The 16,104-nt window shown below is 46.9% G+C and overlaps 1 protein-coding gene across 2 annotated transcripts in view; it reads right to left on the bottom strand.

Moving 5' to 3' along the window:
- The window catches only part of LRRC2 (leucine rich repeat containing 2), a 37,488-nt gene that overhangs the window by 19,934 nt on the left and 1,450 nt on the right, over positions 1-16,104 (bottom strand). For both annotated transcript variants that reach the window (XM_027957731.2, XM_027957732.2), the window contains exons 2-3: positions 7,656-7,799; positions 2,506-2,713 (exon numbers count right to left, since the gene is read on the bottom strand). In XM_027957731.2, coding sequence (XP_027813532.1) covers positions 2,506-2,713; positions 7,656-7,780 — 333 coding nt within the window. In that variant the 5' untranslated portion in view covers positions 7,781-7,799. The remainder of the gene's footprint in view (positions 1-2,505; positions 2,714-7,655; positions 7,800-16,104) is intronic.

Raw genomic sequence — 16,104 nt, 5'->3', positions numbered from 1 at the left:
CTTACTCCTTGGAAGAAAAGTTATGACCAACCTAGATAGTATAGTCAAAAGCAGAGACATTACTTTGCCAACTAAGGTCCGTCTAGTCAAGGTTATGGTTTTTCCTGTGGTCATGTATGGATGTGAGAGTTGGACTGTGAAGAAGGCTGAGCGCTGAAGAATTGATGCGTTTGAACTGTGGTGTTGGAGAAGACTCTTGAGGGTCCCTTGGACTGCAAGGAGATCCAACCAGTCCATTCTGAAGGAGATCAACCCTGGGATTTCTTTGGAAGGAATGATGCTAAAGCTGAAGCTCCAGTACTTTGGCCACCTCATGCGAAGAGTTGACTCATTGGAAAAGACTCTGATGCTGGGAGGGATTGTGGACAGGAGCAGAAGGGGACGACCCAGGATGAGATGGCTGGATAGCATCACGGACTTGATGGACGTGAGTCTGAGTGAGCTCCGGGAGATGGTGATGGACAAGGAGGCCTGGTGTGCTGTGACTCATGGGGTCGCGAAGAGTCGGACATGACTGAGCAACTGAACTGAACTGAACTCGCAGCAATGAAGATCCGGTGCAACCGAAACCAAATAAAATTTAAAAAATTTTAAGCCCCATGAAAACAGGGAAAAAAAATTTAAGAGTTATCTTAAATTTTATAATGTCTATAAAAGTAGAAAAATAAAGCCACATCACAGGATGCATGCATTCACAAAACAGAGAGTTCTTGAAAACTGAAAACCTGACAGACAGCAGAAGTGAAATCTTCTATTGAAGACATGTTGAATAAAGTTGGAGAAATCTTCCTGAAAGAGCAGGGCCCAGGGCCTGGGTGCTTCCAGCTCACAAAGAATGACTAGCCCCCTAGTACCACCTCCAAATAGGTACCTTTAGTCACAGATCACAGCCCCACAGCCAGCTCTAAGGGACTCCAGGCGAGCTCTCCCCACCCAGTCCCCAAAGCCCCAGAAGCTCCATCCCATGCTGGCCTCCTGCAGGGGCCAGGCCTGCTGCCTGGAGTGATGCTAGAGGCCAGAACTCCCTCGCTGCCATAAGCACTCTAATACTCGTGGTGAAAATCCCTTAATGGAGCTTATCACTCCTTACATAGAGGCAAGACTGAAACACAAATCTCTCTGGGGAGGGAAAACAGCAACTGAAATTCATACTGATGAATGCTGGAGGCCCCAGTCTCTCCTGGGGCGAGTACCAGTGAGGATAGGGTACCAGCTCAGGGAGCAGAGTGGAGGGGATGGAAAGACTGTAAGTAATGAAGACACTGTCCACAGGGTTCACCCTGGAGTGTCCCGAGCCACCTGGCTCTTAACCCTCTTCCTATCCCCTTACCACACCAGGCACTCACTAAATGCTCTGTAAAGTGGTTTTCCAAAGGTGCTGTGAGCCAAGAGGACTCAGCAGGTTCCTCAGGGGTCTGGGGTCAGGTCTGATGATGGTACCTGAGAATGATTTATCAGTGATATTTAATTAGAAATCCAGACAGGCCCTCCTTCTTGCCCCAGAAAAGGCGGCACTGATCTCAGTGATGGGGACGCAGGAGAAAGGCCACTGAAGAGGTTTCAGTCATAGTCTCTCCCATTTTTATAGGGATGTGTTGCTAGTGGGTCAGTGTCACAGAGTATCGGCTCATCAGGGCCCTCAGAGGGGATCAAGGCAAGCAGCAGCACCATTTGACAGAGAAGGAGGTGAAATGCGTGCAAGTGGAGTAATCTGCCTCAGGTCACGGGGGCCAATAAAGGATCACCCCCAAATACTTGGTTTCCGGTCCAGAGGCCTTTCGGCCACAAAACAGTGGCATACAGAGAGATGGAGGGCAGGTCCAGAGAAGCCTGTCCCACTGAAGGGAAGAGAGCCTGAGCTCATTCCCTTACCCCATGCATACCCACCCCAGGTGCTGCCTCAACCAGGAACTGTCAGACCACAGGCAGCCTCTCCAAGTCAAGCAGCAACCCTGGCGGAATGGAAGCAGGAAGGACCCATACACACTTGATGAAAGAAAGAGAAGACACCTCTGCCTTGGTCTCAGAATCTCAGAGAAAATCTGACTGCAAAATTCCTTTGCAGCCCCGCACTCTGTGACAAGTCAGCAAAGTCAGAGGAGTGTTAGGCAGGTTACATGCTCAGGGTTTTTAAATTTAAAAAAAAAAAAAAAAGAAGGAAAGGCAAAGAATTATTTTTTAATGTCAGTGGGGAAAGATGGTAGAATCAGGCATTTTAAAGACTTGCGTCAGCCTGGGGAGCCGCTGAGGTCCCAGTCCCTCACAGAGACCCAAGGGGATCCCGCTGCTCTTTTCAGGACTACACAGTCTTTCACCGCAGAAAAGATGCAGGAACTCAGCTTACAGCAGGCAAGGGATCCTCCGCATCCAGTGAAAAACCTCTCTAAAGACGAGAGCGCCCGCTGGACCAAGGTCAATGCCCTGAGCTCAGGCTAAGCAGCAGACGTCGGCCGCAGCACGGCACCAGCCTCCACTTGCTGCGGGGACAGGAGCGCGTGGACTCACCTTCCAGTGATCGCCGGAAAGTTCAAACACAAACTCACTGCTCCGTTTGTCTCTCTCCTTGGAAAGCGCGCTCTGCACAGCTAGAGAGCGCCTTTCGATCCGTTCCAGCAGCCTCACGCTGGTGTCTACGAAGCCGTTCTTGCAGTACTCGGCCTGGGGAATGCCTTTCCTCCTGCACTCGGCCACGAAGTTCCACTCCTCCTTTATCCTAAAACGGGGCGGCAGAGGTCGCGGTCACCTGCCTGGAGAAGTCGAGCAGGCCACCTGGGCGCATGCGCAGTCCTTCTCATCACCTGCAGTTTCCCAGCAGCCGGAGACAAGCCCTTCCCTCCCCTTCCGCCCCCTCTCCCCGCCCCTCCTTTCCAGTTTCCTCTGCAGTAGGGGATCTGGGGGGTGGGAAGTGAGTAGGAATCTTAAACTTTCAGAGTTGCGAATTATTAGCAAATCTGACTAAAAATACAAGGAGTTACACGGCTGAAATTTTAACCAAAATTACCTATTCCTTTGACTAATTACAATATCTTTTGATATTATAAGGTGCCAACCCCAATTTATTTTTAAATGCAACTTTTAAAAACGCAGGAATTTGCTGATCTTCCAGGAGCCATCAACCCAGGTGGCGCTAGTGGTAAAGAACCTGCCTGAAGAGACCCGGGTTAGATCCCCGGGTTGGGAAGATCCCCTGGAGAAGGGTATGGCAACCCACTCCAGTATTCTTCCCTGGAGAATCCCACGGAGCCTGGAGGGCTGCAGTCCATTGGGTCGCACAGAGTCAGACATGATTCAAGCAACTTAGCATGCACACAGGAGCATATGGATAGAAATATATAGACAGCCCCAATTTATAAAATATAACTTTAGAAGGTCTACCACCAGCCACCTTGGAAAACTTCACTCCTACAAATGAACCTGTTATTCATAAACCCCAGTTTCAGTCAGACACTGGAGCTGGCCCAGGACTCCTCAGCCTCCCCATTACTCCCAGTACCTTCTCGTTTCTACCTCCCTAAAGTGAAAGTCCCTCAGTCGTGTCCGACTCTTTACGACCCCATGGACTATACAGTCCATGGAATTCTCTAGGCCAGAATACTTCTCTAACCTCTCACTTTATAGTTTTCTTCGTCCTCCAGCTTGGTCATAAGCTCCATGACGATGGACTACATCTCACTGCCCTTCTGATGCCCACACGGTCATTAGAACAGTGTTGGGCACCTAGGGGGGGGCGGTCTTTCTCCATTTAGAGATTTTATATCTGCTTGGAGCATTTAATAGGTTAATCTGTGTGATACAAAACAAGGTTTGATGTGGCTGTCCTTCAAATCCATCACACAGAGACACTGTCTCAAAACAAGTAGCCCGCCTTGGATAGGAACTTGGTGCAAAAGACATTCAGGAAGGCATCTGGGCCGTTCTTAGCCCAACTCAGGGACTTGGTGGCAGGCGGGGTCCCGGGCTTAAAAAGGGGGCTGTTTCAGAAACAGGCTGCAAGTGCAGCCCTGGTCTCTACATGACCCAAGGCAGACAAACACCGAGTGAACAAACAGACAAAAACCCTGTAGTGGAGGGTCAGTCCTAGCATGGAGACTCTCAAGTGGTACCTGAAGGAGAAAGCACTAGAATCACAGCCGGCTCTGGGGTCTCAGGCAAGCCCAGGAGCCAAGGGGTCAGCAGGGGCAGGAACAGAGCAAAGAGTCTGGCGTGGGAACATCTCTGAGGGCAGGGATTTTCCCTAACTACCAAACACTGTCAATTGTAAGAAAAAAAAAAAAGGAAGGCTCAAGAAAGCAAGAGACTGGTAGATACTGGTAGATACGTGGAATGCCAGAGCCCTGCTGGATTTTATCCAATCCTATAGGGGTATGCAGCTTTGTCATTGACTAGGCTAAGCTATTTTACAACTCGGCAGGGATTGACGTGAACTTGTAGAAAATTGATAGCAATACAGATCATCCTTGTCTGCAGACATCCTTGCCTCTTGGCATTTAATACATCTATATGCTGACGAGGCCCAATTATATCATTCCAGCCAAGGCGTCCTCAATGAATCCAGCCTCCTTGCCTCCCAACATCTCCACCTGAATAAGTAAAAAGCATCCCAAACTCGACAAGTTCCAACCCAAACTCCTATGTCTACCTGCTAAACTTGCTTCTTACTCCATTTTAATAAAAAGACTTCCCAGGTGCTCTGACCCCAAACCTCAGGGTCATCTTTGACTCTGTGCTTTCTTTTATATCTCACATCAAGCCCATCAGCAAATAAGGTCATTTTTACCAGAATCTGGCCACTCCTCACCATCTTAACTACTCCCATCCTGGTCCAAGTCACCAGCATCTTTAAGCAGGGAACACTCTTGCCCCCTGACAGTCTACATTCATCCAGCATTTTGAGTGGACCTGTGACAGTGTCAACCACACCACGTCATGCTTCTGGCCGTATCTTTCACTGGTTTCTTGTTTCACCCAATAAAGCAGTTGTCTCACTATGGCCTAAGGCCCTGCAGGTCTGTGCCCTCCCCTTGCCTGTCTGACCTCATCCACTTCTGCTCCCTCCCTTACTTTTTCTGGCCCAGACACTCTAGCCTCCTGGCTCTTCCCTGAACCACCCAGACAAACCCCTGCCTGAGGGTGTTTGCACTTGCTATTATGGCTGCTTGGAGTTCTTGGTCCCTTATCTCTGCAGGGCTGGTTCCCCAGGACTATGCAAATGTTTCCCCCTTAATCAGACTTTTTGCTCTTCAGAAACCACTTCAGGTATCAGTGGAGTTTCATGCTGTGTCATTCATCTAGGAGAACAGGAGCATTTGAGAAAACTATCTTGCTGATGGCATTGGCTAGCACACTACTACGAAGGTCTTAGTCACAGGGAGCGGAGCTGGAGGATAGCACTGGGTAATCAACTAGCCAGTGCTTCGGGATCTATATATGAAGTCTACAAATAATGTCGTGCGTGCTTAGTCATCTCCAACTCTTTGTGACCCCATGGATTATAGCCTGCCAGACTCCTCCGTCCATGGAGTTTTCCAAGCAAGAATACTGGAGTGGGTTGCCATTGCCGACTCCAGAGGATCTTCCCAACCCAGGGATCAAACCCACATCTCCTGCATCTCCCTGATTGGCAGGCAGATTCCTTACCACTGCACCAACAATGTAATAAAACAGATACATTTAAAAATACCAGTTCATGGACAGATAGGAACTTAATACCAGAATAAAATGCTGAAAAAAGTTAGAAGTGGACTCCTCTGGGAAATACTAGCAGGGGCTTGGGGTGATTTGCTTTTCATTATTAGTTTTTCAGTATAATTTAAATATTTTAATACCATCTGATAAACATGAACTTAAATATTTCCCTGTAGCTCTAGCTCTAATAGTAGTCAGGGATTCAGGCCAGACCCTAGATACAAGATACTGGTTGAACTAATAGAAGAAGTCCTCCAGAAATTTCACAGCCAACAGCACAGCCACAGCGAGGTCTTCTAGTCACTGAGCACTTTTCAGACAAATGTTTCTTATTTTTCCTTCTTCAGTTCTTAGACTGAACCTGAAATTAGATTCTGGCAATGCAATGAAAAGATACCCATTCAGTGCTACCCAATACATCTTTCCTATATCACAAATTACAAATTGATGCGACTATTTCACATGTCTTGGTAGTCAACATAGTACAGAGAAAAAAAGGAAATCAGAAATGCGACTTTAAAAATACTTAAATACGAAATCTTCTTTCGATTTCTTTTTTAAATGTTTATCTCTTAGTCCCTTTGAAACCTAATGAGAGGAAAGTCACAACGAGAATATAAACTATTTTTACAATGCCATTCTCTTCCTTGAGAGTAACTAACATAAATAAAATGCCATTGTCTTTATACTCCATCACCCATGTAACTGAATAATCTTCCCCTTGAGTCAATTTTGGTAGAATTTCAAATACAATATAAACACACAAAATAATGTCATTAGGACTCTACTAATTAAATCAGTAAATGTGCAAATAAAAACTCTTTCCTGAGGAAATGAGCCCACAGTCTTAGCCTAGATGGCAATAGCCTCATTGGAAGAAAAATTCCTCACTTAAAGCCTAACAAATAGCGTCTTTAGCTCTCCCTCTAAACGACTGAATTTCATTCACGTAGAATGATGTTCTCTATTTTATCTCTACCTATAACATTTAAGTGTTGGGACAAATACTGTATTACAAGATGAAACACCTTGAACTGAGGTAACAGAGCCCCTCGCACTGATGTTTACCAGTAGCCGCTTCATTATCCAGCATGATCAGAATAAGTATTTGCTTGGTCGAAATAGTTCAGAGAAGTGGAGAACCAAGAAAAAAGAGACATTTACATCCTACACATTTTGATTTTATCCTAAAGCATCAACATGTGTCACCATTTGCCAACTTGATATGGCAGTCATGAACTGCCTTTGAGGATGAATCTGCAATCAGAATCCCACTCTGCCCTTCTTATATGAACCACACCCATAACACATCATCCGAGACTTCTACTTTGAGTTTCTTCACAAGGAGTAAAAATTACCGATGTGCAAAGCCACCTGAACGTGCACGCTTTCTAGCTCACTGTGCTTGTATCCGTCTTGCACAGTGTTAATTCAATTGCGTGGTTCAGACTGATCACACACGTTTTTCCAAAGCATTCAACTTAGTTTTCACAAACACAATAACTCTCTTTTACTCATACTTCATGAGTGTGTCATAGCAGTCAAACCACATCATTCCAATCCAGGTAAACACGGCATAGACGCAATGAATCTTATCTAGTGTTCAGCTCAACAGGGGAGGGCTGAGTGCAGGACAGACAGCAGCCCTCACGTGGCCGCACAGGGGGAGAGCATCAGACAGCCTGCTGAGGTGAGGTGAGCAGTCTTCTCGAAATTTACTAAGGAGACATTTATCGTGTCACTGCTGTCTTTCCATGCCTAGCACGGTGCCTGCAATCTGTGTGGGTCTTTATAGCTATGTGCGCTACTGTTATAGGAATCAAACGTTCATTGTGGGCAACAGACTCTGAAGTCCATTGAGCACATGTCACTGACAGGGAGAACTCTCAGAGGAGAGGACCCCCTCCACAGCATAACTGCAGCCTCCCAATCGCTGAAGACAGTGCAAAGCGAGTACAGAGAACACATACTTTTCCAGAGCGCTTTTCTCAAGCCTTTCTGCCTCCTTCTTCTGCCAGGCTTTGTGCTTCTTGACACGAGTTTCCCACAAGGCTCTGACCACAGAAATGTCGAATACGACCACTTTATGTCCCATTTTGGAAGCATGAAATTGCCTGTTTAAGAAACATATATGTCAGCTTCATACACACAGAGAAGAAAACAGTTTTAACTTGAACTTTAAAATATGAGTGAATCAATTTTATCACTAATGATGAAATGCCCTGTTGCTTCCAGAATGGCAATTTCTAATGTCCTTAAGGTCTGAGGGGACTCTTGTCTGTAAGTCAAACTTCAGCACTCAACTGAGGTCGTCTCCTCTAGAACGTCACACTTATCTCTTTACCCCTCAGCTGAAACATGGGTTCCCAAAGCCCCCTGGGCATTCCTCAAGCTTCATGGTTCCACATTCTATTAAATTTATTAGAATCTGACCTTCTAAATACATTGTAATATGCTCAAAGATAAATTTGATGAATTAATTAAAACACACATGCCAGTTATCTGAGGCTAAACACCAACCACCATTAAGTAACAAACCAAGCATTGTACCAAACCCCACTGAGCACTTTCCTGCCTGGGACTAACCACACAGCCTGGGCACTTGTCCTGTAGGTTTTCCCTGTGACCTGAACCCTCACAAGCTGCTGATCTCTGTTTATGTGGTTTTCTAAATGCAAGAAAATTCAGACACAGGTACACCTTGGTCATCACCTCTTGGTGAGACCAAGCATGGCACCTGGCACATAGTAGGCTCTCCATAAATATTTATTGAAATAATAAGTGAGTGAATGAGAGCGAATAAAAGATTTATACCCAGGTTGCCTCACTCTCAGCCCACTCAATGACATTTCTCTCTTCTTTTTATTTTCCCACCTCATCTTTACTGTTTAAGTAATTATTTGCTCACTATAAAAAAAAAAGAAAAAAGAAAAAAGAAAGAAAGAAAGATCAAAAGTACATTTCAATATTCATCCCATTAAGGTATGCTTTCTCCCTTATTGAAGTAACACAAGTTTCTAGATATTGTTTTAAACTTCCCCTACCTACAGCATTGAAATCTGGCTAAATCCATTTCCTGATCTGCAAAATACACAGAGCATCAGCTGGCAAATAGTATGACTGTGAATACTCTCTGTTCCAATTCCAGACACTTTTAAATAGCAGTGTGAGGATACGAAACCAAATATTTCCTCTTCTGCCTCAAGTTTGTGCTCTCCACAAATGGCTTGCCAATATGAGTGGGAGAATTGGCTTATGTTTGTGCAGCTGAACATTTGAGGTCCGTGAGTTTAGTCTGAAGAGCTGAAAATACTGACCTCAACTGATTCCCTTCTTTCCTTTCTGACATCTGGGACTGTCTTTTGTCTCCCTTGAAACTCTTTTACCTAAAGGGAATTTTTCACAAAGGTGCAAATGGTGCAAGTTTTCGTGTGGACATATGTTTTCAGTTCTCTTGGGTAAATACCTAGGAGTAGAACTGGAGAGTCATATGTCAATTCTATGTTTAACTTTTTCAGGAACTGCCAGGCTGTTTTCCAAAGCACTTGCACCATTTCACATTCCCATCTGCAGTGTCTCAGGGTCCCAGTAGCTCCACATACTCACTGACATGGTTAGTATCTCCCTTTGTATCACAGCCATCGCAGTGGGTGTGAAGGGAGTCTTGTGGTTTGCATTTCCCTGGTAGCTAATGATGCTGAACATCTTTTTATGTGCTTATTGGCCATTTGTATACCTTCTCGGGAGAAATGGCTATTCAGATTCTCTGCTCATTTTTTTAAATTGGGCTGTTTGTCTTTTTATTGTTGAGTTGTGGCAGTTCTTTACATATTCCAGATACTGGTCCTTTGCCAGATGTATGATTTGCAAAAAAAAACTTCCTCTCGTCTTGTAGGCCACCCACCACGAGAAAAGCAGGAAACCTCTTCCTACTACACGGTCCCTGCAGTGTTCTCTCCAGAGAAAGGTTAACATGATGTTCACATCAGAGGACAAATACTTAGAGGAATTCCATCGTACACCACAGAATTCACACACTGAAGGATGCACTCTGGGCTGAGAGGCAATAAGGTGATAGCTCACACAGTAGGTGATCAGTTTGGTTGGGTTCAGACCTTGAATTCCAACCTGCTCCCTGAGGTTGGGATTCACGCAACAGATCCCTCTTGACTTGGCAGCACTATTCAGCTGCTCCACGGGTGCCACCTAGTGGCCACCTGGGACGGTGTGATGGTCCATCCTGGTGGTCGGTTCTAACAGGCTTGGACATGCTGTTTAGGGTCAGATCCAAAGAGGCGCAGCTTGGGGATGAGCCCAGGAGTTCATAAGCAACCTTTCAGAGTTGTTCTCCAGATCCCCTCCCTCTTGGTGATCTCTCTGGTCCTTCCAGATTCCTGGGGCTCACTTTTTAGTCCTCTGGTTGGAGACCTGAGACTTCAGCTGCCCTGCTTCACCGTGCATGTCCTACGACTGTACAGGTTCAAGCAGCAGGAGGACAGTGAGGGCGAAAACTCTGGGGACCGCAGTTTCTCCGATCAGCGAGGAAGGATCCTCTCTCTCATAGTCTGGGTGACTGACATCCTCCACCACCCATCTTCTCCCCAACACCCTTCACAGCTCCTGCTACACAATCCTATGCAGGCTGAGGCATGAGAGAGTGGAGAAAAGAAAAAGGTAAAAGAGAGGGATTTACCCCCCAGTCTCTGAGCACTGGGAGCCCCATTCTCACTCCTGGAGAAAAATTAAGTACTTTGTCTTCAATTCTGGGTTTCAGGCTGCCTTGAGTCCAGGCTGGGGAATACTTGAGCGGGAAAAATGGGGAAGAGACCATAGGTTCTGTGCTACTTTGAATCCTGGTGTCCTTCCCTTCTTCTCTTGCAACTGTCTACTTTTCAGAGACTTCATATTGCTGTTCTGTGCAGTATGTCCTGGTTTTAAAGCTGCGTTTAGGGGGAGGGATGGGTTAAGTGTGCTTGCTCATCTTGGGCTTCCCTGCTGACTCAGACAGTAAAGCATCTGCCTGTTCCATCTTACTCCAAACCAGAAATCTCTGCATTTAATTTTCCTTTCACCGCTTTCCTTACTCTGTTACCTTTAGCTCAGGAGCACTTTTTTTTTTTTTAAAGCCACACCTTGTGGCTTGTGGTATCTTAGTTCCCCAACCAGGGATTGAACCCACATTTCTGCAGTGAAAGCACAGAATCCTAACCGCTAGACCACTAGGGAATTCCCCTAAGCTGCAAAAGTCTTAAGGCTTTGACTTTTGACAAAAAAGCTTTCATAAAGGAATGCCAAGCATCAGCTTGAAAATAAGAAATTAAAGACTATAGCCAGTAATGGAGAATACTTGTTAAAAGAGAAAGAATCAGGCGGCCTAGTTTCTTTGAGGAAATCTCTGCACATAATCCAAGTCTACAAATAAAAGCAAACCACAAGGGCAAAATAAAGTGAACTGCTTTTGAGTAGTGTAGACAGCCAGTCATCCAAGAATCACTAAAGCTGGAAGACTCGCTTCCTGTCCAGGGTGTGTGTTCTAGATCAGCCAGTCGTGGCTCCGATTCTTTTGTGGTATTTCTTTAATTTTCTTAGGTCAGTAAATCCACAAAAAGTAACTAGATCTGTACATTAATTTCTATGCATTTAGAGACATGTAATTAAAGTCCCTGAATTACAGAGATTGCCTCTTCTTGATGCCTTTGTGTTACATTTTTAAATAGTTGTAAACCTGGTGGCTCAGACAGTAAAGAATCTGCCTGCGATGCGGGAGACCCAGATTCAGTCCCTAGGTTAGGAAGATCCCTTGGAGAAGAGAATGGCCAACCCACTCCATTATTCTTGTTTGGAGAAGTCCGTGAACAGAGGAGCTTGGTGGGCTACAGTTCATGTGGTCACAAAGAGTTGTACACAACTGAGTGACTAATACTTTTCACTAAACCAACATTAGTCTCAGTATTTTGGTGGGAAAGAGTCTATCCTGACTGTCATCTAACCATGTTCATTATTTTCATTTTCTGCCAAGCAGAAAAAGAGGTGCTATCCTTCAACTAAGCTCCAGGATTTAAGTCAAAGTTTTGCCTGTCAGATGTTCTGCTTACAAATGTGCATAATGAAAACTAGAGACTCTAAGAACAGTAAGTGGTGACTGTGTATGCTGGGGATCTACACTGTAACAAGCAGAGATCCTGGGAAGCGGAGGAACACCAGCTCCTGAGTCCCAGGTCCAGCCCAGCTGCTGGCATCCTGTGCAGGACAGGGCTGAAGTCCAGGGGCCCCTAGACAATTGAGCAGGTTTGACCTTAACCCAGGAGGTCATAGCCCCACGGGTGGGGCTGAGACTGGAAGAGTGGTTTTACAACAAGAGCCCATGAGTCATTCCATCCAGGGATAAAAAGCCATTTGGAGCCACGGAGGGGATGGGGGAGCCAGAGAGGAGACAGATTCAAGGACGGACGCAGGTGCCACTTGCTTAGCAGCCTGAGGGGAATCAGAGTCCCCTGGCAAATTCACAAAGCTAATCTCTTCTTTGTACCATGATCTCCATCCAGTCCACTCTTTCAGGTAATTACATAAAATGCAATTTTCTAAGCATGAACTTTCTGCAGAGCTATAGAAATATCACCAAAGTATACTACACCAAAGGCTTCCCGGGTGGCTCAGTGGTAAAGAACCCACTATTCCTAGGTCGGGAATATCCCCTGGAGAAGGAAATGGTAACCTATTCCAGTATTCTTGCCTGGGGAATCCCATGGACAGAGGAGCCTGGCAGGCTACAGTCCATGGGGTTGCAAAGAGTCAGACACGACTGAGCAACTAAACAAAAGCAATACTACACCATAGCAGAAGAGAAAAATTAACCTCTACAGGGTCCAGTCTGCAAACCCTGGACACAAAGAAAACGTTAACCTCTCAGAGAAAACACTACAACCAAGGAGACTCTCCTGAGACAGCATAAGAAGGCAGAGCTTTAGGCTGGGCCCACAATGAACTTAACAGCAAGGATTCGTGGTTCCAAGAGGACTCTCATGCCGGTTCTCTGCTGGTGAGCACAGAAATCACGAGAACAAGTCTCCCTAGATTTGGCCACAGTGTCTACAACCACGGAGCACCTTCCAGAGAAGAAAATACTTGGGACTGTGAGAGAGGAGGGATCCACTGTGTCCCTCACTACAACAGAAAAGGACACAGGTACAAAGTGTGGACAGGTTCGCTCCCCTCCAGTGTTTCAGGCCCTGAGGGACAATGTCAACCTTCAGAGACACTCAAAGGTTGGATTCACAGTGGAAACAAATCTTTTTTTTTTCCCTGGAAAAACCATTTGCTTTACTGCAAGATCAGCATCAGCAAACTTTTAGTAAAGGGCAAGATAGTAAATATTTTATGAAACTACTTATATAACAAAAGAGAAAATGCCTGGTCTTCCTGCTTGTCTGGCATGGGCCTGCCCAAGCAACGAGCTCACATCTATGCTTCGGCCCAGTTGCTGCCCACTGGACACATTCTCAGGACCAGAGCGAGTGACAGACCCAAGAGGAAAAGGCAAGCCACGAACATGGGGCAGGGGAGGGGGACCAGCTACAGTCAGCCTCGCTGTCTGCCCCAGTGATGCCTGTGTGTCTTCCCCTCCCACTCATCTCAAGCTGGACAGCGGGCTGAAGGTCAGTGACACCCTAACCCTAACTCACCAACTCTCGAGCAGAGAGTCGACTGCTTGGGGCCTGGCAGTTGCCAGCAGTAGAGTCTCAAATATGTGAATGGCAACCAGTGTGGGCCCTGGGCAGCACTGAGATATGGCTGGCCAGGTAGACAGGTGCTGAGAGTCTAGGCGGAACGGGAAAAAAGGGTGTTACTCCAGTTTGGTCTCCACGGCTCACGTTGCCCTGGCAGTGCCCCTGTGCCCAGCCTGTGGGTGGTCCTTTGCCGACCCCAGCTTTCATGAACAGTAAGAGAGAGCAGCTTTGGTTCCCCCAGGCTGCTGACTGAGTGCCACCTGCTCCCCTGCCCTGAATCGGCCTCCTCTCTGCTCCCTGAATGGCTTTGTTTTTCCTGGACACAAAGTTCTAGTGGATGTGAGAGCTCTAAATTACATGCACAAATGCGTCGACTTTCTTCTTTTTAAAAATCTAGAGCTTAATTCCTCTCTTCTTAACCTTGGGTTGGACTTATGGACTCACTTCTAATGACTGTAATGTGGTAAAAGTGATGGTGTGTGACTTCTGACATGAGCTATCACCCTCTCTCTCAGTTCACTCCCTCTAGGGAAAGCCAGCCACCATGTCCCGAGGGTGCTCAGCAGCCCTATGGAGAAATTCCGTGTGAGAAATTTCGTGAGAGAAACTGAGGACTCCTGCCAATAGCCACGTGAGTGGAAGCTGTCTTAGCAGCAAATCCTCAAGTCTTCGTCAAGCCTCCAGATGACCGTAGCCCTGGCCAAAATCTAGACTTCATGAGAGACCCTGAGCCAGAATCATTCAGCTAAGGCACTCCTGGTTTTGGACCCTTCAAAAATATGGGAAAACAAATGTTTATCCTTTTAAATGTTGGGATCATTTTTATACAGCAATAAATAAATGGTAAAATAGTAAAAAGGAGGCACTTATAAAAATCAGTCTTAATTTATAGTGACATCTGGTGCCTATGCTTCCTTGACATATCCACGTCTCACACATATCTCAAAAGAAACACAATTCCCTCCAAACTTACTCATCTAGAATCTATCCATCCCTGGCTGCCTTAATTCCCCAGCTTGACAATGACTTCATATTTATCTGGAGGTCATTTCTTTATGCTGTTTCCTCACCCTGATCACCCACTATGAAGACGTGCACACACACCCAAACACACACACATCCAATCTACCCTGTAGGTCTTAGAGGGCGTGCGTTTCTCACCACCAATCCATGCCACATCTGGCCCCAGTTGTGCAAAAGCCGCACAGCTGGTCTCCTGATGTCCTACTCATCCGCGCCCAATCCATTTGATACACAGTGGTGAGCATCACCATCTGAGGAGAACCAGAGCATGCTGCCACCTGGCCCAAGTCCTCCAGAGAAGGCTGAGAGGGAGACCCCAGCTCCTCACAGGGCCCAATTAAGACCCTGGCGTGACCTCCCCTCAGCCACACCCCCCACTCGCCCCCACTGCTCTGCTCCTCAGAGCCTGTCCACCCCCTGCTTCGACCCCCTCAGACAGCACACGTGGCTCCCTCTGCCTAGACATTTCCCCCGTCCAAACAACTCCCCCCACCCCTACGCCCCTGGACTCAGCTTCTGCTGTTCTCCCCTTAGCGCTGTTCTCCCCTTAGCGTGGTCTCTTTGTCTAAGGCACAGCCCCCTGCTGTTCTGTCTCTGACTGTTCCTTACTTACTTCACAGCATATCGTACAAGTTGAATCATTCGACCATTTGTTCAACTATACTTTATCTGCCCGTCGACTGACAGAAACGTGGTTTACTGACAGGAGCTGCCACCCAAGGGGCTCCAGATTGGGGCTCAGAGCCTGACCCTTCAAGTCAGCCCTTGATGCTAAGTCACAGACACAGTAACAGACGCAGGAACTAGAGAGGGCTACAGGCGCCAGGCTCCTGCTTCTGAATCTCAACACAGAAACCCTGGGTATGCAGCCTGTTTACTTGGTGTGTATTTCTGCTCGTTGATTCCCAGGAACCCTAAATAACTGACATTTAGGGACACTCATTAAATGTAGAAAGATGGACGTCCTTGCCTCTGAGCTCTCAATCTGGAGGGATGAACAGATGTTTAAAGGGATACATTTCAGTGCGGCGTGTGGACTCGACAACAGAGACTGAAGGAGCTGCTGTGGGAGCCAGAAGGGGACGGATGCCCTGAAGGATGTTTGGGAGGAGGGTGGATAGTCCCACAGGGACTGTGAGAGAGTGGAAAGGACTATTCTTCTGGGTTTAGTTGAATGGTTTTCCGTGCTCCCTCCCCAAGTCAGGTATATCAGAACCACTTTACAGAACCGTCCGCTATCCCGAGCCAAGGGGTGATGGAAGAACATGTCCTTTGGCCCAGAACTCTAGTCTCCACTTAGAGTCATAGGCCAGGGTTCCAGGTGGCAAGGGAGGCTTACGGGTCACCCAGTCTTCTCACTCTTCGTCAAATGACAGACTGGGCTAGAAGGCGGCAGGGCTTCATCTCAGAGAATTTAGAGTGGAGGGGATCTGGGGGAGTCTGGGAGGAGACTCAACCAACTCCACAATTCAGGTTCCAAGCCAGTCTTGCTGCTGCCTCTGAGAGGCTTGGAGGGGGGACAGTACCAAACAGGGGAGGAGGGAGAAGGTGTCAGGGGTCACCTGGACCAGACACAGGGAGAGAGGGCTGGCTTGCCTCCTCCCCACCTGCCCCTCAGAGCCCCCAGGGACCCTCCCTTGCACTGACCGGCATCAGGCCTTCCATAGTG

The sequence above is a fragment of the Ovis aries genome, chromosome 19 (assembly GCF_016772045.2).
Source record: "Ovis aries strain OAR_USU_Benz2616 breed Rambouillet chromosome 19, ARS-UI_Ramb_v3.0, whole genome shotgun sequence".
Lineage (NCBI taxonomy): Eukaryota > Metazoa > Chordata > Mammalia > Artiodactyla > Bovidae > Ovis > Ovis aries.
The sequence above is the reverse complement of the archived record's forward strand: the minus strand, read 5'-3'. Positions and strand labels throughout refer to the sequence as shown.